The sequence below is a fragment of the Leptonotus elevatus genome, chromosome 4 (assembly GCF_054856555.1).
Source record: "Leptonotus elevatus isolate MCC_2025b chromosome 4, RoL_Lele_1.0, whole genome shotgun sequence".
Lineage (NCBI taxonomy): Eukaryota > Metazoa > Chordata > Actinopteri > Syngnathiformes > Syngnathidae > Leptonotus > Leptonotus elevatus.
In genome coordinates, this window is record NC_141242.1 from 3,215,410 (window position 1) to 3,241,845 (window position 26,436).

General features: G+C 40.6%; 1 protein-coding gene across 1 annotated transcript in view; it reads right to left on the reverse strand.

Moving 5' to 3' along the window:
* Positions 1-698: 698 nt before the first annotated feature.
* Positions 699-26,436, reverse strand: part of ireb2 (iron-responsive element binding protein 2) — a 42,745-nt gene continuing 17,007 nt past the window's right edge. Inside the window, exons 19-21 of the mRNA XM_086074323.1 lie at positions 2,788-2,910; positions 1,291-1,476; positions 699-1,212 (exon numbers count right to left, since the gene is read on the reverse strand). Of these exons, the coding sequence (XP_085930449.1) occupies positions 1,102-1,212; positions 1,291-1,476; positions 2,788-2,910 (420 nt within the window). The 3' untranslated portion in view covers positions 699-1,101. The remainder of the gene's footprint in view (positions 1,213-1,290; positions 1,477-2,787; positions 2,911-26,436) is intronic.

A 26,436-nucleotide genomic window follows, 5' to 3' on the forward strand; every position in this document is an offset into this window, starting at 1 on the left:
AAGGGTTTCAAACTAGGGTTTCAAACTAGGGTTAGGGTTTCAAACTAGGGTTTAAAACTAGGGTTAGGGTTTCAAACTAGGGTTTCAAACTAGGGTTAGGGTTTCAAACTAGGGTTTCAAACTAGGGTTAGGGTTTCAAACTAGGGTTAGGGTTTCAAAGTAGGGTTTCAAACTAGGGTTAGGGTTTCAAACTAGGGTTTCAAACTAGGGTTAGGGTTTCAAACTAGGGTTTAAAACTAGGGTTAGGGTTTCAAACTAGGGGTTTAAACTAGGGTTTCAAAGTAGGGGTTTAAACTAGGGTTAGGGTTTCAAACTAGGGGTTTAAACTAGGGTTAGGGTTTCAAAGTAGGGGTTTAAACTAGGGTTAGGGTTTCAAAGTAGGGGTTTAAACTAGGGTTAGGGTTTCAAACTAGGGGTTTAAACTAGGGTTAGGGTTTCAAACTAGGGGTTTAAACTAGGGTTAGGGTTTCAAACTAGGGGTTTAAACTAGGGTTAGGGTTTCAAACTAGGGTTAGGGTTTCAAAGTAGGGTTTTAAACTAGGGTTAGGGTTTCAAAGTAGGGTTCTAAACTAGGGTTAGGGTTTCAAAGTAGGGTTCTAAACTAGGGTTAGGGTTTCAAAGTAGGGGTTTAAATTAGGGTTAGGGTTTCTTCTTCACTTCACTTCTAAAATTGTGATCTCATTTATCATAGACAAGGCCGCTGGAGACGTGACTTTATTTTGCAATCATTCAAAATGGCTTCAAAATCATGATGCCGCACATAAAAAATCAACACAAATGCAGGACGTTGAGGAAAACAACATCCAAAAAAACGTAATAAGACACTTTAGCATGAGTCACACACATTGGATTGATGAAATAACTTTTAGTTGACAAACGTGGACAAAACACAAACAAAAATGCACATCCGTGACGACGTATCTCAGCATGTCGCTGACTTTTGTCGAGAAAGTCCAAATTATTCCAGCCGACATACGTCCCCCCCAAAAAGTGTCTTCCAAAAGGTCCTCATTTCAGTCAGTCAAGCAAATAATGAGCGACATGTCTGCCGTCCGTTCCGACGACAAACGTGAGTGGCAAATGTAGTCCAGTGCGCGCGTTTCAAAGCATTGTCCGCGCCACGTATCTCAGGAGGCCTCCGTGCCGGAGAAAGGTGACGTCCAGCTCGTTGTCCAACTGCGCCGTGACCGCAAAACTTTTGCCGTCGCTCGTCTGAAACAAAACACAAAACGACGTGAGGACGAGCGTTAGTCAAAACGGATGATGTGCAACAAGCGCGTCCTGTCCTGCCTTGACGGCGAGCTGCTGGCCTGGCGCGAGACGTTCCGGCAGGCCGACGCTGAACCTCTCGGTGCCGGCGAGCTCCAGCGTGTCTGCGTTCTGCTCGGGTGCGAACTGCAGAGGCAGGATGCCCACGCCCACCAGCTGCTTCTTGTGCAGACGCTCGAAGCTCTCGGCGATGACGGCGCGGACGCCCTGGGGGGGGGAGGACACGGGAGGGACCTTTACATTTACAAGTAGGGCCCGGCCGATTATGTTCACCCTTAAAAACGTTGTCGAAGAAAACCAAAGTTTCCGACGCTGTGAAAGTACCCTGAATGCACCATTTTGTTGGCGGAGCAACTAGCATTCCGTTGTCCCTGAGCGTCCTTTAAGATGTTTAATGACATCGCAGCTGGAGTTAACAGTAAAACTAAACACACAACGTTAAGAATTACATCCACTGTATATTTCAATAATAAAAAAAAAAGCCTTGTTAAAACATCGCTAGCCTCGCGCTAATGCTAAAAGCGAAGGGAGGATCCCATTCAAATGCTAACAGGAAGTTAGCATCGATTTCGGGAGTGTTTTTCCTTCAAACAATGAATATCCACACACTTGTGGGAACACGTACGCACAGATGAGATAACACGACGCAAAGGCGCAAATTCTTCCCAATGTGTGAAAAACGAGTTGTTTTAATGGCATTCAATCGCAACTTTCTTCTGTACTCAATTTAAGTGTGTACGCCATGGCTGCACGGCACCACACTGCCCCCAAGAGGCCAAAACGCACAAGAACAGTCAGTATTTGTTCTTAGTTTTTTTTTTTGCTATTTAAGTTTATTCTATTCTTATTTCACTTTCTTATTGCTTTATTTTGTCATTGTCCTTTCAAGTTATATTTAAAGTTGTCATTTCAAGGATTCGACGACTTTCTTTTCTCAAAATTCAAGGATGCAAACATCCAAGGATTTTTTTCCCCCCGTTTTAACACATTTCCACGTGACATGGCTCGAAATACAATCCCCGAGGTCCAAGGTTAGCCCAGTAAGTCCCAAGACTTGTGAAAATAACACAAGATGAAAATATATAAAAGAAAAAGTTAATGCTTTGCAGGTTTTATTATTGACATGAAAATCTACACAATAACTTTGTATACTTCATCAAATTTTTTGATAAGGTCATACTTGTCATTCAAAGCAGAAAAACTAAATAGCGTAAGTTTGTGCATAAGTGACACCCATTAAAAAGGAATTGGGGAGGGGGGTCATTTTATGCATTATATATATTTGTAAATAATCGGCAGATTAATCGCTAATTGTTATTTTTTTTCTGCCCCCAAAAAATGCATATCAGTCGAACACTATTTCCAAGTACAATAGATTTGCATTTCCATCAGCAGCAGCTCATCGATCACAATAAGTTTGGCACAATTGTGTTGGGTGCATCCAATTTCCCCCAAAATGCAGTAAAGCCCCCGTGGACCCCCCCGTGGACCCCCCCGCACCCGCCCGTGTGTTAGTACCAGTAGATAAGGTCCCTTGGCCACCCAATCCCGGGAGTTTCCCGAGCCGTAGTCCTTCCCGGCCAGGATGATGAGCGGAACGCCGTCCTTCTGATAACGCTCGGCCGCCTCAAACACGTCCAGCTGAGGAAAAAACAGGAAAACGTTCAATTTACGGGTAAGTTTAGTGCTGTCAAAGTTAAAGCTTGAACTCAGGAGTTGCACGTTTTATTGAAAGTCAAGCTGTTGAAGTACAAATGTACAAAGTGGTAAAAAAAAATAATGTAAAAAAAAAAAAAAAAAGATGAAAAGAAAAAAGTGGTCAGATTATCCAAGCCTGAAAAAAAAGAAACCCCAAATATTTCATTTCTATGTATTTATCTGCCTACAATAAAACTCAAAAATACTTTTTGTTTTAAAGATTAATTCTGTTATTTCTTTTCACAGTACACTGCGACATTGGGCTGCATAAATATCGATTTATTTTTTTAAACTAGGGTTAGGGTTTCAAAGTAGGGTTTTAAACTAGGGTTAGGGTTTCAAACTAGGGTTAGGGTTTCAAACTAGGGTTTCAAACTAGGGTTAGGGTTTCAAACTAGGGTTTCAAACTAGGGTTAGGGTTTCAAACTAGGGTTAGGGTTTCAAACTAGGGTTTCAAACTAGGGTTAGGGTTTCAAATTATGGTTTCAAACTAGGGTTAGGGTTTCAAACTAGGGTTTCTTACTAGGGTAAGGGTTTCAAACTAGGGTTTAAAACTAGGGTTAGGGTTTCAAACTAGGGTTTAAAACTAGGGTTAGGGTTTCAAACTAGGGTTTCAAACTAGGGTTGGGGTTTCAAACTAGGGTTAGGGTTTCAAACGAGGGTTAGGGTTTCAAATTATGGTTTCAAACTAGGGTTAGGGTTTCAAACTAGGGTTTCTTACTAGGGTTAGGGTTTCAAACTAGGGTTTAAAACTAGGGTTAGGGTTTCAAACTAGGGTTTAAAACTAGGGTTAGGGTTTCAAACTAGGGTTAGGGTTTCAAACTAGGGTTAGGGTTTCAAACTAGGGTTTAAAACAAGGGTTAGGGTTTCAAACTAGGGTTAGGGTTTCAAAGTAGGGTTTCAAACTAGGGTTAGGGTTTCAAACTAGGGTTTCAAACTAGGGTTAGGGTTTCAAACTAGGGTTTAAAACTAGGGTTAGGGTTTCAAAGTAGGGGTTTAAACTAGGGTTAGGGTTTCAAACTAGGGGTTTAAACTAGGGTTAGGGTTTCAAACTAGGGGTTTAAACTAGGGTTAGGGTTTCAAAGTAGGAGTTTAAACTAGGGTTAGGGTTTCAAACTAGGGGTTTAAACTAGGGTTAGGGTTTCAAACTAAGGTTTCAAACTAGGGTTAGGGTTTCAAACTAGGGTTTCAAACTAGGGTTAGGGTTTCAAACTAGGGTTAGGGTTTCAAACTAGAGTTAGGGTTTCAAACTAGGGTTAGGGTTTCAAACTAGAGTTAGGGTTTCAAACTAGGGTTTCAAACTAGGGTTAGGGTTTCAAACTAGGGTTTCAAACTAGGGTTAGGGTTTCAAACTAGGGTTAGGGTTTCAAACTAGGGTTAGGGTTTCAAACTAGGGTTTCAAACTAGGGTTAGGGTTTCAAACTAGGGTTAGGGTTTCAAACTAGGGTTTAAAACTAGGGTTAGGGTTTCAAACTAGGGTTTAAAACTAGGGTTAGGGTTTCAAAGTAGGGGTTTAAACTAGGGTTAGGGTTTCAAAGTAGGGGTTTAAACTAGGGTTAGGGTTTCAAAGTAGGGGTTTAAACTAGGGTTAGGGTTTCAAACTAGGGGTTTAAACTAGGGTTAGGGTTTCAAAGTAGGGGTTTAAACTAGGGTTAGGGTTTCAAACTAGGGGTTTAAACTAGGGTTAGGGTTTCAAACTAGGGTTAGGGTTTCAAACTAGGGTTTCAAACTAGGGTTAGGGTTTCAAACTAGGGTTTCAAACTAGGGTTAGGGTTTCAAACTAGGGGGTTTAAACTAGGGTTAGGGTTTCAAACGGGTTTTAAACTAGGGTTAGGGTTTCAAATTATGGTTTCAAACTAGGGTTAGGGTTTCAAACTAGGGTTTCTTACTAGGGTTAGGGTTTCAAACTAGGGTTTAAAACTAGGGTTAGGGTTTCAAACTAGGGTTTCAAACTAGGGTTAGGGTTTCAAACTAGGGTTTCAAACTAGGGTTAGGGTTTCAAACTAGGGTTTCAAACTAGGGTTAGGGTTTCAAACTAGGGTTTAAAACAAGGGTTAGGGTTTCAAACTAGGGTTAGGGTTTCAAACTAGGGTTAGGGTTTCAAACTAGGGTTTCAAACTAGGGTTAGGGTTTCAAACTAGGGTTTAAAACTAGGGTTAGGGTTTCAAACTAGGGTTAGGGTTTCAAACTAGGGTTAGGGTTTCAAACTAGGGTTTAAAACAAGGGTTAGGGTTTCAAAGTAGGGTTTCAAACTAGGGTTAGGGTTTCAAACTAGGGTTTCAAACTAGGGTTAGGGTTTCAAACTAGGGTTTCAAACTAGGGTTAGGGTTTCAAACTAGGGTTTAAAACTAGGGTTAGGGTTTCAAAGTAGGGGTTTAAACTAGGGTTAGGGTTTCAAAGTAGGGGTTTAAACTAGGGTTAGGGTTTCAAACTAGGGGTTTAAACTAGGGTTAGGGTTTCAAAGTAGGGGTTTAAACTAGGGTTAGGGTTTCAAACTAGGGGTTTAAACTAGGGTTAGGGTTTCAAAGTAGGGGTTTAAACTAGGGTTAGGGTTTCAAACTAGGGGTTTAAACTAGGGTTAGGGTTTCAAACTAGGGGTTTAAACTAGGGTTAGGGTTTCAAACTAGGGTTAGGGTTTCAAAGTAGGGGTTTAAACTAGGGTTAGGGTTTCAAACTAGGGGTTTAAACTAGGGTTAGGGTTTCAAACTAGGGGTTTAAACTAGGGTTAGGGTTTCAAACTAGGGTTAGGGTTTCAAACTAGGGTTTCAAACTAGGGTTAGGGTTTCAAACTAGGGTTTCAAACTAGGGTTAGGGTTTCAAACTAGGGGGTTTAAACTAGGGTTAGGGTTTCAAACGGGTTTTAAACTAGGGTTAGGGTTTCAAATTATGGTTTCAAACTAGGGTTAGGGTTTCAAACTAGGGTTTCTTACTAGGGTTAGGGTTTCAAACTAGGGTTTAAAACTAGGGTTAGGGTTTCAAACTAGGGTTAGGGTTTCAAACTAGGGTTTCAAACTAGGGTTAGGGTTTCAAACTAGGGTTTCAAACTAGGGTTAGGGTTTCAAACTAGGGTTTAAAACTAGGGTTAGGGTTTCAAACTAGGGTTTCAAACTAGGGTTTCAAACTAGGGTTAGGGTTTCAAACTAGGGTTTAAAACAAGGGTTAGGGTTTCAAACTAGGGTTAGGGTTTCAAACTAAGGTTTCAAACTAGGGTTAGGGTTTCAAAGTAGGGGTTTAAACTAGGGTTAGGGTTTCAAACTAGGGGTTTAAACTAGGGTTAGGGTTTCAAACAAGGGGTTTAAACTAGGGTTAGGGTTTCAAACTAGGGTTTAAAACTAGGGTTAGGGTTTCAAAGTAGGGGTTTAAACTAGGGTTAGGGTTTCAAACTAGGGGTTTAAACTAGGGTTAGGGTTTCAAACTAGGGGTTTAAACTAGGGTTAGGGTTTCAAAGTAGGAGTTTAAACTAGGGTTAGGGTTTCAAACTAGGGGTTTAAACTAGGGTTAGGGTTTCAAACTAAGGTTTCAAACTAGGGTTAGGGTTTCAAACTAGGGTTTCAAACTAGGGTTAGGGTTTCAAACTAGGGTTAGGGTTTCAAACTAGAGTTAGGGTTTCAAACTAGGGTTAGGGTTTCAAACTAGAGTTAGGGTTTCAAACTAGGGTTTCAAACTAGGGTTAGGGTTTCAAACTAGGGTTAGGGTTTCAAACTAGGGTTAGGGTTTCAAACTAGGGTTAGGGTTTCAAACTAGGGTTAGGGTTTCAAACTAGGGTTAGGGTTTCAAACTAGGGTTTAAAACTAGGGTTAGGGTTTCAAACTAGGGTTTAAAACTAGGGTTAGGGTTTCAAAGTAGGGGTTTAAACTAGGGTTAGGGTTTCAAAGTAGGGGTTTAAACTAGGGTTAGGGTTTCAAAGTAGGGGTTTAAACTAGGGTTAGGGTTTCAAACTAGGGGTTTAAACTAGGGTTAGGGTTTCAAAGTAGGGGTTTAAACTAGGGTTAGGGTTTCAAACTAGGGGTTTAAACTAGGGTTAGGGTTTCAAACTAGGGTTAGGGTTTCAAACTAGGGTTTCAAACTAGGGTTAGGGTTTCAAACTAGGGTTTCAAACTAGGGTTAGGGTTTCAAACTAGGGGGTTTAAACTAGGGTTAGGGTTTCAAACGGGTTTTAAACTAGGGTTAGGGTTTCAAATTATGGTTTCAAACTAGGGTTAGGGTTTCAAACTAGGGTTTCTTACTAGGGTTAGGGTTTCAAACTAGGGTTTAAAACTAGGGTTAGGGTTTCAAACTAGGGTTTCAAACTAGGGTTAGGGTTTCAAACTAGGGTTTCAAACTAGGGTTAGGGTTTCAAACTAGGGTTTCAAACTAGGGTTAGGGTTTCAAACTAGGGTTTAAAACAAGGGTTAGGGTTTCAAACTAGGGTTAGGGTTTCAAACTAGGGTTAGGGTTTCAAACTAGGGTTTCAAACTAGGGTTAGGGTTTCAAACTAGGGTTTAAAACTAGGGTTAGGGTTTCAAACTAGGGTTAGGGTTTCAAACTAGGGTTAGGGTTTCAAACTAGGGTTTAAAACAAGGGTTAGGGTTTCAAAGTAGGGTTTCAAACTAGGGTTAGGGTTTCAAACTAGGGTTTCAAACTAGGGTTAGGGTTTCAAACTAGGGTTTCAAACTAGGGTTAGGGTTTCAAACTAGGGTTTAAAACTAGGGTTAGGGTTTCAAAGTAGGGGTTTAAACTAGGGTTAGGGTTTCAAAGTAGGGGTTTAAACTAGGGTTAGGGTTTCAAACTAGGGGTTTAAACTAGGGTTAGGGTTTCAAAGTAGGGGTTTAAACTAGGGTTAGGGTTTCAAACTAGGGGTTTAAACTAGGGTTAGGGTTTCAAAGTAGGGGTTTAAACTAGGGTTAGGGTTTCAAACTAGGGGTTTAAACTAGGGTTAGGGTTTCAAACTAGGGGTTTAAACTAGGGTTAGGGTTTCAAACTAGGGTTAGGGTTTCAAAGTAGGGGTTTAAACTAGGGTTAGGGTTTCAAACTAGGGGTTTAAACTAGGGTTAGGGTTTCAAACTAGGGGTTTAAACTAGGGTTAGGGTTTCAAACTAGGGTTAGGGTTTCAAACTAGGGTTTCAAACTAGGGTTAGGGTTTCAAACTAGGGTTTCAAACTAGGGTTAGGGTTTCAAACTAGGGGGTTTAAACTAGGGTTAGGGTTTCAAACGGGTTTTAAACTAGGGTTAGGGTTTCAAATTATGGTTTCAAACTAGGGTTAGGGTTTCAAACTAGGGTTTCTTACTAGGGTTAGGGTTTCAAACTAGGGTTTAAAACTAGGGTTAGGGTTTCAAACTAGGGTTAGGGTTTCAAACTAGGGTTTCAAACTAGGGTTAGGGTTTCAAACTAGGGTTTCAAACTAGGGTTAGGGTTTCAAACTAGGGTTTAAAACTAGGGTTAGGGTTTCAAACTAGGGTTTCAAACTAGGGTTTCAAACTAGGGTTAGGGTTTCAAACTAGGGTTTAAAACAAGGGTTAGGGTTTCAAACTAGGGTTAGGGTTTCAAACTAAGGTTTCAAACTAGGGTTAGGGTTTCAAAGTAGGGGTTTAAACTAGGGTTAGGGTTTCAAACTAGGGGTTTAAACTAGGGTTAGGGTTTCAAACAAGGGGTTTAAACTAGGGTTAGGGTTTCAAACTAGGGTTAGGGTTTCAAACTAGGGTTTAAAACTAGGGTTAGGGTTTCAAACTAGGGTTTCAAACTAGGGTTAGGGTTTCAAACTAGGGTTTCAAACTAGGGTTAGGGTTTCAAACTAGGGTTTCAAACTAGGGTTAGGGTTTCAAACTAGGGGTTTAAACTAGGGTTAGGGTTTCAAACTAGGGTTTTAAACTAGGGTTAGGGTTTCAAACTAGGGGTTTAAACTAGGGTTAGGGTTTCAAACTAGGGGTTTAACCTAGGGTTAGGGTTTCAAACTAGGGGTTTAAACTAGGGTTAGGGTTTCAAACTAGGTGTTTAAACTAGGGTTAGGGTTTCAAACTAGGGGTTTAAACTAGGGTTAGGGTTTCAAACTAGGGGTTTAAACTAGGGTTAGGGTTTCAAACTAGGGGTTTAAACTAGGGTTAGGGTTTCAAACTAGGGGTTTAAACTAGGGTTAGGGTTTCAAACTAGGTGTTTAAACTAGGGTTAGGGTTTCAAACTAGGGGTTTAAACTAGGGTTAGGGTTTCAAACTAGGGGTTTAAACAAGGGTTAGGGATTCAAACTAGGGGTTTAAACTAGGGTTAGGGTTTCAAACTAGGGGTTTAAACTAGGGTTAGGGTTTCAATGTAGGGGTTTAAACTAGGGTTAGGGTTTCAAACTAGGGGTTTAAACTAGGGGTTTAAACTAGGGTTAGGGTTTCAAACTAGGGGTTTAAACTAGGGTTAGGGTTTCAAACTAGGGGTTTCAAACTAGGGTTAGGGTTTCAAAGTAGTGGTTTAAACTAGGGTTAGGGTTTCAAACTAGGGTTTTAAACTAGGGTTAGGGTTTCAAACTAGGGGTTTAAACTAGGGTTAGGTTTCAAACTAGGGGTTTAAACTAGGGTTAGGGTTTCAAACTTGGGGTTTAAACTAGGGTTAGGGTTTCAAAGTAGGGGTCTAAACTAGGGTTAAGGTTTCAAAGTAGGGGTTTAAACTAGGGTTAGGGTTTCAAACTAAGGGTTTAAACTAGGGTTAGGGTTTCAAACTTGGGGTTTAAACTAGGGTTAGGGTTTCAAAGTAGGGGTCTAAACTAGGGTTAAGGTTTCAAAGTAGGGGTTTAAACTAGGGTTAGGGTTTCAAACTAGGGGTTTAAACTAGGGTTAGGGTTTCAAACTAGGGTTTTAAACTAGGGTTAGGGTTTCAAACTAGGGTTTAAAACTAGGGTTAGGGTTTCAAACTAGGGTTAGGGTTTCAAAGTAGGGTTTCAAACTAGGGTTAGGGTTTCAAACTAGGGTTAGGGTTTCAAAGTAGGGTTTCAAACTAGGGTTAGGGTTTCAAACTAGGGTTTCAAACTAGGGTTAGGGTTTCAAAGTAGGGGTTTAAACTAGGGTTAGGGTTTCAAACTAGGGGTTTAACCTAGGGTTAAGATTTCAAACTAGGAGTTTAAACTAGGGTTAGGGTTTCAAACTAGGGGTTTAAACTAGGGTTAGGGTTTCAAAGTAGGGGTTTAAACTAGGGTTAGGGTTTCAAAGTAGGGGTTTAACCTAGGGTTAGGGTTTCAAACTAAGGGTTTCAAACTAGGGTTAGGGTTTCAAAGTAGTGGTTTAAACTAGGGTTAGGGTTTCAAACTTGGGGTTTAAACTAGGGTTAAGGTTTCAAAGTAGGGGTTTCAAACTAGGGTTAGGGTTTCAAACTAGGGTTTAAAACTAGGGTTAGGGTTTTAAAGTAGGGGTTTAAACTAGGGTTAGGGTTTCAAAGTAGGGGTTTAAACTAGGGTTAGGGTTTCAAACTAGAGGTTTAAACTGGGGGTTTAAACTAGGGTTAGGGTTTCAAACTAGGGGTTTAAACTAGGGTTAGGGTTTCAAACTAGGGGTTTCAAACTAGGGTTAGGGTTTCAAAATAGTGGTTTAAACTAGGGTTAGGGTTTCAAACTAGGGTTTTAAACTAGGGTTAGGGTTTCAAACTAGGGGTTTGAACTAGGGTTAGGGTTTCAAACTAGGGGTTTCAAACTAGGGTTAGGGTTTCAAAATAGTGGTTTAAACTAGGGTTAGGGTTTCAAACTAGGGTTTTAAACTAGGGTTAGGGTTTCAAACTAGGGGTTTGAACTAGGGTTAGGGTTTCAAACTAGGGGATTAAACTAGGGTTAGGCTTTTAAACTTGGGGTTTAAACTAGGGTTTCAAAGTAGGGGTCTAAACTAGGGTTAAGGTTTCAAAGTAGGGGTTTAAACTAGGGTTAGGGTTTCAAAGTAGGGGTTTAAACTAGGGTTAGGGTTTCAAACTAGGGGTTTAAACTAGGGTTAGGGTTTCAAACTAGGGGTTTAAACTAGGGTTAGGGTTTCAAACTAGGGGTTTAAACTAGGGTTAGGGTTTCAAACTAGGGGTTTAACCTAGGGTTAGGATTTCAAACTAGGGGTTTAAACTAGGGTTAGGGTTTCAAACTAGGGGTTTAAACTAGGGTTAGGGTTTCAAAGTAGGGGTTTAAACTAGGGTTAGGGTTTCAAAGTAGGGGTTTAAACTAGGGTTAGGATTTCAAACTAGGGGTTTAAACTAGGGTTAGGGTTTCAAACTAGGGGTTTAAACTAGGGTTAAGGTTTCAAACTAGGGGTTTAAACAAGGGTTAGGGATTCAAACTAGGGGTTTAAACTAGGGTTAGGGTTTCAAACTAGGGTTAGGGTTTCAAACTAGGGTTTCAAACTAGGGTTAGGGTTTCAAACTAGGGTTTAAAACTAGGGTTAGGGTTTCAAAGTAGGGGTTTAAACTAGGGTTAGGGTTTCAAACTAGGGGTTTAAACTAGGGTTAGGGTTTCAAACTAGGGGTTTAAACTAGGGTTAGGGTTTCAAAGTAGGAGTTTAAACTAGGGTTAGGGTTTCAAACTAGGGGTTTAAACTAGGGTTAGGGTTTCAAACTAAGGTTTCAAACTAGGGTTAGGGTTTCAAACTAGGGTTTCAAACTAGGGTTAGGGTTTCAAACTAGGGTTAGGGTTTCAAACTAGAGTTAGGGTTTCAAACTAGGGTTAGGGTTTCAAACTAGAGTTAGGGTTTCAAACTAGGGTTTCAAACTAGGGTTAGGGTTTCAAACTAGGGTTTCAAACTAGGGTTAGGGTTTCAAACTAGGGTTAGGGTTTCAAACTAGGGTTAGGGTTTCAAACTAGGGTTTAAAACTAGGGTTAGGGTTTCAAACTAGGGTTTAAAACTAGGGTTAGGGTTTCAAAGTAGGGGTTTAAACTAGGGTTAGGGTTTCAAAGTAGGGGTTTAAACTAGGGTTAGGGTTTCAAAGTAGGGGTTTAAACTAGGGTTAGGGTTTCAAACTAGGGGTTTAAACTAGGGTTAGGGTTTCAAAGTAGGGGTTTAAACTAGGGTTAGGGTTTCAAACTAGGGGTTTAAACTAGGGTTAGGGTTTCAAACTAGGGTTTCAAACTAGGGTTAGGGTTTCAAACTAGGGTTTCAAACTAGGGTTAGGGTTTCAAACTAGGGGGTTTAAACTAGGGTTAGGGTTTCAAACGGGTTTTAAACTAGGGTTAGGGTTTCAAATTATGGTTTCAAACTAGGGTTAGGGTTTCAAACTAGGGTTTCTTACTAGGGTTAGGGTTTCAAACTAGGGTTTAAAACTAGGGTTAGGGTTTCAAACTAGGGTTTCAAACTAGGGTTAGGGTTTCAAACTAGGGTTTCAAACTAGGGTTAGGGTTTCAAACTAGGGTTTCAAACTAGGGTTAGGGTTTCAAACTAGGGTTTAAAACTAGGGTTAGGGTTTCAAACCAGGGTTTCAAACTAGGGTTAGGGTTTCAAACTAGGGTTTAAAACAAGGGTTAGGGTTTCAAACTAGGGTTAGGGTTTCAAAGTAGGGTTTCAAACTAGGGTTAGGGTTTCAAACTAGGGTTTCAAACTAGGGTTAGGGTTTCAAACTAGGGTTTAAAACTAGGGTTAGGGTTTCAAACTAGGGTTAGGGTTTCAAACTAGGGTTAGGGTTTCAAACTAGGGTTTAAAACAAGGGTTAGGGTTTCAAAGTAGGGTTTCAAACTAGGGTTAGGGTTTCAAACTAGGGTTTCAAACTAGGGTTAGGGTTTCAAACTAGGGTTTCAAACTAGGGTTAGGGTTTCAAACTAGGGTTTAAAACTAGGGTTAGGGTTTCAAAGTAGGGGTTTAAACTAGGGTTAGGGTTTCAAAGTAGGGGTTTAAACTAGGGTTAGGGTTTCAAACTAGGGGTTTAAACTAGGGTTAGGGTTTCAAAGTAGGGGTTTAAACTAGGGTTAGGGTTTCAAACTAGGGGTTTAAACTAGGGTTAGGGTTTCAAAGTAGGGGTTTAAACTAGGGTTAGGGTTTCAAACTAGGGGTTTAAACTAGGGTTAGGGTTTCAAACTAGGGGTTTAAACTAGGGTTAGGGTTTCAAACTAGGGTTAGGGTTTCAAAGTAGGGGTTTAAACTAGGGTTAGGGTTTCAAACTAGGGGTTTAAACTAGGGTTAGGGTTTCAAACTAGGGGTTTAAACTAGGGTTAGGGTTTCAAACTAGGGTTAGGGTTTCAAACTAGGGTTTCAAACTAGGGTTAGGGTTTCAAACTAGGGTTTCAAACTAGGGTTAGGGTTTCAAACTAGGGGGTTTAAACTAGGGTTAGGGTTTCAAACGGGTTTTAAACTAGGGTTAGGGTTTCAAATTATGGTTTCAAACTAGGGTTAGGGTTTCAAACTAGGGTTTCTTACTAGGGTTAGGGTTTCAAACTAGGGTTTAAAACTAGGGTAAGGGTTTCAAACTAGGGTTAGGGTTTCAAACTAGGGTTTCAAACTAGGGTTAGGGTTTCAAACTAGGGTTTCAAACTAGGGTTAGGGTTTCAAACTAGGGTTTAAAACTAGGGTTAGGGTTTCAAACTAGGGTTTCAAACTAGGGTTTCAAACTAGGGTTAGGGTTTCAAACTAGGGTTTAAAACAAGGGTTAGGGTTTCAAACTAGGGTTAGGGTTTCAAACTAAGGTTTCAAACTAGGGTTAGGGTTTCAAAGTAGGGGTTTAAACTAGGGTTAGGGTTTCAAACTAGGGGTTTAAACTAGGGTTAGGGTTTCAAACAAGGGGTTTAAACTAGGGTTAGGGTTTCAAACTAGGGTTAGGGTTTCAAACTAGGGTTTAAAACTAGGGTTAGGGTTTCAAACTAGGGTTTCAAACTAGGGTTAGGGTTTCAAACTAGGGTTTCAAACTAGGGTTAGGGTTTCAAACTAGGGTTTCAAACTAGGGTTAGGGTTTCAAACTAGGGTTTTAAACTAGGGTTAGGGTTTCAAACTAGGGGTTTAAACTAGGGTTAGGGTTTCAAACTAGGGGTTTAACCTAGGGTTAGGGTTTCAAACTAGGGGTTTAAACTAGGGTTAGGGTTTCAAACTAGGTGTTTAAACTAGGGTTAGGGTTTCAAACTAGGGGTTTAAACTAGGGTTAGGGTTTCAAACTAGGGGTTTAAACTAGGGTTAGGGTTTCAAACTAGGGGTTTAAACTAGGGTTAGGGTTTCAAACTAGGGGTTTAAACTAGGGTTAGGGTTTCAAACTAGGTGTTTAAACTAGGGTTAGGGTTTCAAACTAGGGGTTTAAACTAGGGTTAGGGTTTCAAACTAGGGGTTTAAACAAGGGTTAGGGATTCAAACTAGGGGTTTAAACTAGGGTTAGGGTTTCAAACTAGGGGTTTAAACTAGGGTTAGGGTTTCAATGTAGGGGTTTAAACTAGGGTTAGGGTTTCAAACTAGGGGTTTAAACTAGGGGTTTAAACTAGGGTTAGGGTTTCAAACTAGGGGTTTAAACTAGGGTTAGGGTTTCAAACTAGGGGTTTAAACTAGGGTTAGGGTTTCAAAGTAGTGGTTTAAACTAGGGTTAGGGTTTCAAACTAGGGTTTTAAACTAGGGTTAGGGTTTCAAACTAGGGGTTTAAACTAGGGTTAGGTTTCAAACTAGGGGTTTAAACTAGGGTTAGGGTTTCAAACTTGGGGTTTAAACTAGGGTTAGGGTTTCAAAGTAGGGGTCTAAACTAGGGTTAAGGTTTCAAAGTAGGGGTTTAAACTAGGGTTAGGGTTTCAAACTAAGGGTTTAAACTAGGGTTAGGGTTTCAAACTTGGGGTTTAAACTAGGGTTAGGGTTTCAAAGTAGGGGTCTAAACTAGGGTTAAGGTTTCAAAGTAGGGGTTTAAACTAGGGTTAGGGTTTCAAACTAGGGGTTTAAACTAGGGTTAGGGTTTCAAACTAGGGTTTTAAACTAGGGTTAGGGTTTCAAACTAGGGTTTAAAACTAGGGTTAGGGTTTCAAACTAGGGTTAGGGTTTCAAAGTAGGGTTTCAAACTAGGGTTAGGGTTTCAAACTAGGGTTAGGGTTTCAAAGTAGGGTTTCAAACTAGGGTTAGGGTTTCAAACTAGGGTTTAAAACTAGGGTTAGGGTTTCAAAGTAGGGGTTTAAACTAGGGTTAGGGTTTCAAACTAGGGGTTTAACCTAGGGTTAGGATTTCAAACTAGGGGTTTAAACTAGGGTTAGGGTTTCAAACTAGGGGTTTAAACTAGGGTTAGGGTTTCAAAGTAGGGGTTTAAACTAGGGTTAGGGTTTCAAAGTAGGGGTTTAACCTAGGGTTAGGGTTTCAAACTAAGGGTTTCAAACTAGGGTTAGGGTTTCAAAGTAGTGGTTTAAACTAGGGTTAGGGTTTCAAACTTGGGGTTTAAACTAGGGTTAAGGTTTCAAAGTAGGGGTTTCAAACTAGGGTTAGGGTTTCAAACTAGGGTTTAAAACTAGGGTTAGGGTTTTAAAGTAGGGGTTTAAACTAGGGTTAGGGTTTCAAAGTAGGGGTTTAAACTAGGGTTAGGGTTTCAAACTAGAGGTTTAAACTGGGGGTTTAAACTAGGGTTAGGGTTTCAAACTAGGGGTTTAAACTAGGGTTAGGGTTTCAAACTAGGGGTTTCAAACTAGGGTTAGGGTTTCAAAATAGTGGTTTAAACTAGGGTTAGGGTTTCAAACTAGGGTTTTAAACTAGGGTTAGGGTTTCAAACTAGGGGTTTGAACTAGGGTTAGGGTTTCAAACTAGGGGTTTCAAACTAGGGTTAGGGTTTCAAAATAGTGGTTTAAACTAGGGTTAGGGTTTCAAACTAGGGTTTTAAACTAGGGTTAGGGTTTCAAACTAGGGGTTTGAACTAGGGTTAGGGTTTCAAACTAGGGGATTAAACTAGGGTTAGGCTTTTAAACTTGGGGTTTAAACTAGGGTTTCAAAGTAGGGGTCTAAACTAGGGTTAAGGTTTCAAAGTAGGGGTTTAAACTAGGGTTAGGGTTTCAAAGTAGGGGTTTAAACTAGGGTTAGGGTTTCAAACTAGGGGTTTAAACTAGGGTTAGGGTTTCAAACTAGGGGTTTAAACTAGGGTTAGGGTTTCAAACTAGGGGTTTAAACTAGGGTTAGGGTTTCAAACTAGGGGTTTAACCTAGGGTTAGGATTTCAAACTAGGGGTTTAAACTAGGGTTAGGGTTTCAAACTAGGGGTTTAAACTAGGGTTAGGGTTTCAAAGTAGGGGTTTAAACTAGGGTTAGGGTTTCAAAGTAGGGGTTTAAACTAGGGTTAGGATTTCAAACTAGGGGTTTAAACTAGGGTTAGGGTTTCAAACTAGGGGTTTAAACTAGGGTTAAGGTTTCAAACTAGGGGTTTAAACAAGGGTTAGGGATTCAAACTAGGGGTTTAAACTAGGGTTAGGGTTTCAAACTAGGGTTAGGGTTTCAAACTAGGGTTTCAAACTAGGGTTAGGGTTTCAAACTAGGGTTTAAAACTAGGGTTAGGGTTTCAAAGTAGGGGTTTAAACTAGGGTTAGGGTTTCAAACTAGGGGTTTAAACTAGGGTTAGGGTTTCAAACTAGGGGTTTAAACTAGGGTTAGGGTTTCAAAGTAGGAGTTTAAACTAGGGTTAGGGTTTCAAACTAGGGGTTTAAACTAGGGTTAGGGTTTCAAACTAAGGTTTCAAACTAGGGTTAGGGTTTCAAACTAGGGTTTCAAACTAGGGTTAGGGTTTCAAACTAGGGTTAGGGTTTCAAACTAGAGTTAGGGTTTCAAACTAGGGTTAGGGTTTCAAACTAGAGTTAGGGTTTCAAACTAGGGTTTCAAACTAGGGTTAGGGTTTCAAACTAGGGTTTCAAACTAGGGTTAGGGTTTCAAACTAGGGTTAGGGTTTCAAACTAGGGTTAGGGTTTCAAACTAGTGTTTAAAACTAGGGTTAGGGTTTCAAACTAGGGTTTAAAACTAGGGTTAGGGTTTCAAAGTAGGGGTTTAAACTAGGGTTAGGGTTTCAAAGTAGGGGTTTAAACTAGGGTTAGGGTTTCAAAGTAGGGGTTTAAACTAGGGTTAGGGTTTCAAACTAGGGGTTTAAACTAGGGTTAGGGTTTCAAAGTAGGGGTTTAAACTAGGGTTAGGGTTTCAAACTAGGGGTTTAAACTAGGGTTAGGGTTTCAAACTAGGGTTAGGGTTTCAAACTAGGGTTTCAAACTAGGGTTAGGGTTTCAAACTAGGGTTTCAAACTAGGGTTAGGGTTTCAAACTAGGGGGTTTAAACTAGGGTTAGGGTTTCAAACGGGTTTTAAACTAGGGTTAGGGTTTCAAATTATGGTTTCAAACTAGGGTTAGGGTTTCAAACTAGGGTTTCTTACTAGGGTTAGGGTTTCAAACTAGGGTTTAAAACTAGGGTTAGGGTTTCAAACTAGGGTTTCAAACTAGGGTTAGGGTTTCAAACTAGGGTTTCAAACTAGGGTTAGGGTTTCAAACTAGGGTTTCAAACTAGGGTTAGGGTTTCAAACTAGGGTTTAAAACTAGGGTTAGGGTTTCAAACTAGGGTTTCAAACTAGGGTTAGGGTTTCAAACTAGGGTTTAAAACAAGGGTTAGGGTTTCAAACTAGGGTTAGGGTTTCAAAGTAGGGTTTCAAACTAGGGTTAGGGTTTCAAACTAGGGTTTCAAACTAGGGTTAGGGTTTCAAACTAGGGTTTAAAACTAGGGTTAGGGTTTCAAACTAGGGTTAGGGTTTCAAACTAGGGTTAGGGTTTCAAACTAGGGTTTAAAACAAGGGTTAGGGTTTCAAAGTAGGGTTTCAAACTAGGGTTAGGGTTTCAAACTAGGGTTTCAAACTAGGGTTAGGGTTTCAAACTAGGGTTTCAAACTAGGGTTAGGGTTTCAAACTAGGGTTTAAAACTAGGGTTAGGGTTTCAAAGTAGGGGTTTAAACTAGGGTTAGGGTTTCAAAGTAGGGGTTTAAACTAGGGTTAGGGTTTCAAACTAGGGGTTTAAACTAGGGTTAGGGTTTCAAAGTAGGGGTTTAAACTAGGGTTAGGGTTTCAAACTAGGGGTTTAAACTAGGGTTAGGGTTTCAAAGTAGGGGTTTAAACTAGGGTTAGGGTTTCAAACTAGGGGTTTAAACTAGGGTTAGGGTTTCAAACTAGGGGTTTAAACTAGGGTTAGGGTTTCAAACTAGGGTTAGGGTTTCAAAGTAGGGGTTTAAACTAGGGTTAGGGTTTCAAACTAGGGGTTTAAACTAGGGTTAGGGTTTCAAACTAGGGGTTTAAACTAGGGTTAGGGTTTCAAACTAGGGTTAGGGTTTCAAACTAGGGTTTCAAACTAGGGTTAGGGTTTCAAACTAGGGTTTCAAACTAGGGTTAGGGTTTCAAACTAGGGGGTTTAAACTAGGGTTAGGGTTTCAAACGGGTTTTAAACTAGGGTTAGGGTTTCAAATTATGGTTTCAAACTAGGGTTAGGGTTTCAAACTAGGGTTTCTTACTAGGGTTAGGGTTTCAAACTAGGGTTTAAAACTAGGGTAAGGGTTTCAAACTAGGGTTAGGGTTTCAAACTAGGGTTTCAAACTAGGGTTAGGGTTTCAAACTAGGGTTTCAAACTAGGGTTAGGGTTTCAAACTAGGGTTTAAAACTAGGGTTAGGGTTTCAAACTAGGGTTTCAAACTAGGGTTTCAAACTAGGGTTAGGGTTTCAAACTAGGGTTTAAAACAAGGGTTAGGGTTTCAAACTAGGGTTAGGGTTTCAAACTAAGGTTTCAAACTAGGGTTAGGGTTTCAAAGTAGGGGTTTAAACTAGGGTTAGGGTTTCAAACTAGGGGTTTAAACTAGGGTTAGGGTTTCAAACAAGGGGTTTAAACTAGGGTTAGGGTTTCAAACTAGGGTTAGGGTTTCAAACTAGGGTTTAAAACTAGGGTTAGGGTTTCAAACTAGGGTTTCAAACTAGGGTTAGGGTTTCAAACTAGGGTTTCAAACTAGGGTTAGGGTTTCAAACTAGGGTTTCAAACTAGGGTTAGGGTTTCAAACTAGGGTTTTAAACTAGGGTTAGGGTTTCAAACTAGGGGTTTAAACTAGGGTTAGGGTTTCAAACTAGGGGTTTAACCTAGGGTTAGGGTTTCAAACTAGGGGTTTAAACTAGGGTTAGGGTTTCAAACTAGGTGTTTAAACTAGGGTTAGGGTTTCAAACTAGGGGTTTAAACTAGGGTTAGGGTTTCAAACTAGGGGTTTAAACTAGGGTTAGGGTTTCAAACTAGGGGTTTAAACTAGGGTTAGGGTTTCAAACTAGGGGTTTAAACTAGGGTTAGGGTTTCAAACTAGGTGTTTAAACTAGGGTTAGGGTTTCAAACTAGGGGTTTAAACTAGGGTTAGGGTTTCAAACTAGGGGTTTAAACAAGGGTTAGGGATTCAAACTAGGGGTTTAAACTAGGGTTAGGGTTTCAAACTAGGGGTTTAAACTAGGGTTAGGGTTTCAATGTAGGGGTTTAAACTAGGGTTAGGGTTTCAAACTAGGGGTTTAAACTAGGGGTTTAAACTAGGGTTAGGGTTTCAAACTAGGGGTTTAAACTAGGGTTAGGGTTTCAAACTAGGGGTTTAAACTAGGGTTAGGGTTTCAAAGTAGTGGTTTAAACTAGGGTTAGGGTTTCAAACTAGGGTTTTAAACTAGGGTTAGGGTTTCAAACTAGGGGTTTAAACTAGGGTTAGGTTTCAAACTAGGGGTTTAAACTAGGGTTAGGGTTTCAAACTTGGGGTTTAAACTAGGGTTAGGGTTTCAAAGTAGGGGTCTAAACTAGGGTTAAGGTTTCAAAGTAGGGGTTTAAACTAGGGTTAGGGTTTCAAACTAAGGGTTTAAACTAGGGTTAGGGTTTCAAACTTGGGGTTTAAACTAGGGTTAGGGTTTCAAAGTAGGGGTCTAAACTAGGGTTAAGGTTTCAAAGTAGGGGTTTAAACTAGGGTTAGGGTTTCAAACTAGGGGTTTAAACTAGGGTTAGGGTTTCAAACTAGGGTTTTAAACTAGGGTTAGGGTTTCAAACTAGGGTTTAAAACTAGGGTTAGGGTTTCAAACTAGGGTTAGGGTTTCAAAGTAGGGTTTCAAACTAGGGTTAGGGTTTCAAACTAGGGTTAGGGTTTCAAAGTAGGGTTTCAAACTAGGGTTAGGGTTTCAAACTAGGGTTTAAAACTAGGGTTAGGGTTTCAAAGTAGGGGTTTAAACTAGGGTTAGGGTTTCAAACTAGGGGTTTAACCTAGGGTTAGGATTTCAAACTAGGGGTTTAAACTAGGGTTAGGGTTTCAAACTAGGGGTTTAAACTAGGGTTAGGGTTTCAAAGTAGGGGTTTAAACTAGGGTTAGGGTTTCAAAGTAGGGGTTTAACCTAGGGTTAGGGTTTCAAACTAAGGGTTTCAAACTAGGGTTAGGGTTTCAAAGTAGTGGTTTAAACTAGGGTTAGGGTTTCAAAGTAGGGGTTTAAACTAGGGTTAGGGTTTCAAACTAGGGGTTTAACCTAGGGTTAGGATTTCAAACTAGGGGTTTAAACTAGGGTTAGGGTTTCAAACTAGGGGTTTAAACTAGGGTTAGGGTTTCAAAGTAGGGGTTTAAACTAGGGTTAGGGTTTCAAAGTAGGGGTTTAACCTAGGGTTAGGGTTTCAAACTAAGGGTTTCAAACTAGGGTTAGGGTTTCAAAGTAGTGGTTTAAACTAGGGTTAGGGTTTCAAACTTGGGGTTTAAACTAGGGTTAAGGTTTCAAAGTAGGGGTTTCAAACTAGGGTTAGGGTTTCAAACTAGGGTTTAAAACTAGGGTTAGGGTTTTAAAGTAGGGGTTTAAACTAGGGTTAGGGTTTCAAAGTAGGGGTTTAAACTAGGGTTAGGGTTTCAAACTAGAGGTTTAAACTGGGGGTTTAAACTAGGGTTAGGGTTTCAAACTAGGGGTTTAAACTAGGGTTAGGGTTTCAAACTAGGGGTTTCAAACTAGGGTTAGGGTTTCAAAATAGTGGTTTAAACTAGGGTTAGGGTTTCAAACTAGGGTTTTAAACTAGGGTTAGGGTTTCAAACTAGGGGTTTGAACTAGGGTTAGGGTTTCAAACTAGGGGTTTCAAACTAGGGTTAGGGTTTCAAAATAGTGGTTTAAACTAGGGTTAGGGTTTCAAACTAGGGTTTTAAACTAGGGTTAGGGTTTCAAACTAGGGGTTTGAACTAGGGTTAGGGTTTCAAACTAGGGGATTAAACTAGGGTTAGGCTTTTAAACTTGGGGTTTAAACTAGGGTTTCAAAGTAGGGGTCTAAACTAGGGTTAACGTTTCAAAGTAGGGGTTTAAACTAGGGTTAGGGTTTCAAAGTAGGGGTTTAAACTAGGGTTAGGGTTTCAAACTAGGGGTTTAAACTAGGGTTAGGGTTTCAAACTAGGGGTTTAAACTAGGGTTAGGGTTTCAAACTAGGGGTTTAAACTAGGGTTAGGGTTTCAAACTAGGGGTTTAACCTAGGGTTAGGATTTCAAACTAGGGGTTTAAACTAGGGTTAGGGTTTCAAACTAGGGGTTTAAACTAGGGTTAGGGTTTCAAAGTAGGGGTTTAAACTAGGGTTAGGGTTTCAAAGTAGGGGTTTAAACTAGGGTTAGGATTTCAAACTAGGGGTTTAAACTAGGGTTAGGGTTTCAAACTAGGGGTTTAAACTAGGGTTAAGGTTTCAAACTAGGGGTTTAAACAAGGGTTAGGGATTCAAACTAGGGGTTTAAACTAGGGTTAGGGTTTCAAACTAGGGTTAGGGTTTCAAACTAGGGTTTTAAACTAGGGTTAGGGTTTCAAACTAGGGGTTTAAACTAGGGTTAGGGTTTCAAACTAGGGGTTTAAACTAGGGTTAGGGTTTCAAACTAGGGTTAGGGTTTCAAACTAGGGTTTAAAACTAGGGTTAGGGTTTCAAACTAGGGTTTCAAACTAGGGTTAGGGTTTCAAACTAGGGTTTCAAACTAGGGTTAGGGTTTCAAACTAGGGTTTCAAACTAGGGTTAGGGTTTCAAACTAGGGGTTTAAACTAGGGTTAGGGTTTCAAACTAGGGTTTTAAACTAGGGTTAGGGTTTCAAACTAGGGGTTTAAACTAGGGTTAGGGTTTCAAACTAGGGGTTTAACCTAGGGTTAGGGTTTCAAACTAGGGGTTTAAACTAGGGTTAGGGTTTCAAACTAGGTGTTTAAACTAGGGTTAGGGTTTCAAACTAGGGGTTTAAACTAGGGTTAGGGTTTCAAACTAGGGGTTTAAACTAGGGTTAGGGTTTCAAACTAGGGGTTTAAACTAGGGTTAGGGTTTCAAACTAGGGGTTTAAACTAGGGTTAGGGTTTCAAACTAGGTGTTTAAACTAGGGTTAGGGTTTCAAACTAGGGGTTTAAACTAGGGTTAGGGTTTCAAACTAGGGGTTTAAACAAGGGTTAGGGATTCAAACTAGGGGTTTAAACTAGGGTTAGGGTTTCAAACTAGGGGTTTAAACTAGGGTTAGGGTTTCAATGTAGGGGTTTAAACTAGGGTTAGGGTTTCAAACTAGGGGTTTAAACTAGGGGTTTAAACTAGGGTTAGGGTTTCAAACTAGGGGTTTAAACTAGGGTTAGGGTTTCAAACTAGGGGTTTCAAACTAGGGTTAGGGTTTGAAAGTAGTGGTTTAAACTAGGGTTAGGGTTTCAAACTAGGGTTTTAAACTAGGGTTAGGGTTTCAAACTAGGGGTTTAAACTAGGGTTAGGTTTCAAACTAGGGGTTTAAACTAGGGTTAGGGTTTCAAACTTGGGGTTTAAACTAGGGTTAGGGTTTCAAAGTAGGGGTCTAAACTAGGGTTAAGGTTTCAAAGTAGGGGTTTAAACTAGGGTTAGGGTTTCAAACTAAGGGTTTAAACTAGGGTTAGGGTTTCAAACTTGGGGTTTAAACTAGGGTTAGGGTTTCAAAGTAGGGGTCTAGACTAGGGTTAAGGTTTCAAAGTAGGGGTTTAAACTAGGGTTAGGGTTTCAAACTAGGGGTTTAAACTAGGGTTAGGGTTTCAAACTAGGGTTTTAAACTAGGGTTAGGGTTTCAAACTAGGGTTTAAAACTAGGGTTAGGGTTTCAAACTAGGGTTAGGGTTTCAAAGTAGGGTTTCAAACTAGGGTTAGGGTTTCAAACTAGGGTTAGGGTTTCAAAGTAGGGTTTCAAACTAGGGTTAGGGTTTCAAACTAGGGTTTAAAACTAGGGTTAGGGTTTCAAAGTAGGGGTTTAAACTAGGGTTAGGGTTTCAAACTAGGGGTTTAACCTAGGGTTAGGATTTCAAACTAGGGGTTTAAACTAGGGTTAGGGTTTCAAACTAGGGGTTTAAACTAGGGTTAGGGTTTCAAAGTAGGGGTTTAAACTAGGGTTAGGGTTTCAAAGTAGGGGTTTAACCTAGGGTTAGGGTTTCAAACTAGGGGTTTAAACTAGGGTTAGGGTTTCAAAGTAGGGGTTTAAACTAGGGTTAGGGTTTCAAAGTAGGGGTTTAAACTAGGGTTAGGGTTTCAAACTAGGGGTTTAAACTAGGGTTAGGGTTTCAAACTAGGTGTTTAAACTAGGGTTAGGGTTTCAAACTAGGGGTTTAAACTAGGGTTAGGGTTTCAAACTAGGGGTTTAAACAAGGGTTAGGGATTCAAACTAGGGGTTTAACCTAGGGTTAGGGTTTCAAAGTAGGGGTTTAAACTAGGGTTAGGGTTTCAAAGTAGGGGTTTAAACTAGGGTTATGGTTTTAAACTAGGGGTTTAAACTAGGGTTAGGGTTTCAAAGTAGGGGTTTAAACTAGGGTTAGGGTTTCAAACTAGGGGTTTAAACTGGGGGTTTAAACTAGGGTTAGGGTTTCAAACTAGGGGTTTAAACTAGGGTTAGGGTTTCAAACTAAGGGTTTCAAACTAGGGTTAGGGTTTCAAAGTAGTGGTTTAAACTAGGGTTAGGGTTTCAAACTTGGGGTTTAAACTAGGGTTAAGGTTTCAAAGTAGGGGTTTAAACTAGGGTTAGGGTTTCAAACTAGGGGTTTAAACTAGGGTTAGGGTTTCAAACTAGAGTTTTAAACTAGGGTTAGGGTTTCAAACTAGGGTTTAAAACTAGGGTTAGGGTTTCAAACTAGGGTTAGGGTTTCAAAGTAGGGTTTCAAACTAGGGTTAGGGTTTCAAACTAGGGTTTCAAACTAGGGTTAGGGTTTCAAAGTAGGGTTTCAAACTAGGGTTAGGGTTTCAAACTAGGGTTTAAAACTAGGGTTAGGGTTTTAAAGTAGGGGTTTAAACTAGGGTTAGGGTTTCAAAGTAGGGGTTTAAACTAGGGTTAGGGTTTCAAACTAGAGGTTTAAACTGGGGGTTTAAACTAGGGTTAGGGTTTCAAACTAGGGGTTTAAACTAGGGTTAGGGTTTCAAACTAGGGGTTTCAAACTAGGGTTAGGGTTTCAAAATAGTGGTTTAAACTAGGGTTAGGGTTTTAAACTAGGGTTTTAAACTAGGGTTAGGGTTTCAAACTAGGGGTTTGAACTAGGGTTAGGGTTTCAAACTAGGGGTTTCAAACTAGGGTTAGGGTTTCAAAATAGTGGTTTAAACTAGGGTTAGGGTTTCAAACTAGGGTTTTAAACTAGGGTTAGGGTTTCAAACTAGGGGTTTGAACTAGGGTTAGGGTTTCAAACTAGGGGATTAAACTAGGGTTAGGCTTTTAAACTTGGGGTTTAAACTAGGGTTTCAAAGTAGGGGTCTAAACTAGGGTTAAGGTTTCAAAGTAGGGGTTTAAACTAGGGTTAGGGTTTCAAAGTAGGGGTTTAAACTAGGGTTAGGGTTTCAAACTAGGGGTTTAAACTAGGGTTAGGGTTTCAAACTAGGGGTTTAAACTAGGGTTAGGGTTTCAAACTAGGGGTTTAAACTAGGGTTAGGGTTTCAAACTAGGGGTTTAACCTAGGGTTAGGATTTCAAACTAGGGGTTTAAACTAGGGTTAGGGTTTCAAACTAGGGGTTTAAACTAGGGTTAGGGTTTCAAAGTAGGGGTTTAAACTAGGGTTAGGGTTTCAAAGTAGGGGTTTAAACTAGGGTTAGGATTTCAAACTAGGGGTTTAAACTAGGGTTAGGGTTTCAAACTAGGGGTTTAAACTAGGGTTAAGGTTTCAAACTAGGGGTTTAAACAAGGGTTAGGGATTCAAACTAGGGGTTTAAACTAGGGTTAGGGTTTCAAACTAGGGTTAGGGTTTCAAACTAGGGTTTTAAACTAGGGTTAGGGTTTCAAACTAGGGGTTTAAACTAGGGTTAGGGTTTCAAACTAGGGGTTTAAACTAGGGTTAGGGTTTCAAACTTGGGGTTTAACTCTTTGACTGCCATAAACGTTATAAAACGTTTAGCATAAACCTAGGGAAGGGCGCCGAGGACGTTAAAAGACGTCCCCTATGTTTTTTTTTTTTTTTTTCAAAAACGGGTGCAGGAAAGCCTTGGGCAGCTGTGCTGAAAGAATCAGGCTGATCTGATTAGTCAAAGACTCGTTTTGGCCCCTAGAGGGCAGCGATGACTCTCTTTGCACAAGGTTGGATGGGCCGCCCACCGTGGGCGTCAGTAGAAGACGTGAGGCGGAGCTAGAGTGTTGAGGAGACAATGGCTGATCCAAGCCACAATGGCTTGACCAAGCAACCGGTTACAAGCAGCTCAGCTTGAGCATTTTTTTCAAAGACGGAAAGCATCAATCAATACTAAAAAGCGCATTGATGTCAACGATGATGATGACAACGAGCTCTACGCCAAAGTTGGAAGCTTTGGCGTGACTGTTATGAACACGTAGTAAGCCTCACGGCTAAGCGCGGCTAGCGCGGCTAGCGCTGCTAAGGCCGGAAAACGCGCACAATAGCCGGCCGGGTACTTCTACACAATCGGACATTCGATCGGGCGATGGAGAGTTGGCATCGACCAATGCAGATTGATGATGATGATGAAGATGACTCTACGCCAACGTGACTGTTATGAACACGTAGTAAGCCCCACCGGCAAAGCGCGGCTAGCGCGGCTAGCGCGGCTAGCGCTGCTAAGGCCGGAAAACGCGGAGCTGCACAAGCGGACATTCGATCGGACAATGAAGAGTACCCCGAGTCCAATGCATATTCATCGGAGGAGCGGGTACAGTCTGATCACGGAGAAGACACTGTTTCTGGACTACGATGCCACCATGAATGGAGTGGATAAAATGGATCAGAGCATCTCCTACCAACCCGGTATAGCAACTGAAGGACACGGGGAAGCGAGACGTAACACCACCGTAACGTAACCGTAGCATGATCCTGATATTAGACTTGATGACACACTGCAGTATGTACTTGCTATTCCCCGGAAAAAAACGGCCGGCAAGAAAGTGGCGCACGCGAAGAGGCAATCTTGTGCAAATGCTGTTGCGTCTCCTTGCACGCAGGAGAGTGTTACAAAAAGAAAAACTGTCGTTGAAACATCCACATATTTGTAAATAGCACCACAGTTGCACACATTTGTAAATAGTTTGCCAAATTGTTGTCAAATTGTTACACTGTTGAATGTAAATAAACGTATTTTGCTATCAAAAAACACTTTTTCATTCTTGGTGGTAGTGTTTTATAGAAGTAAAGCACTATT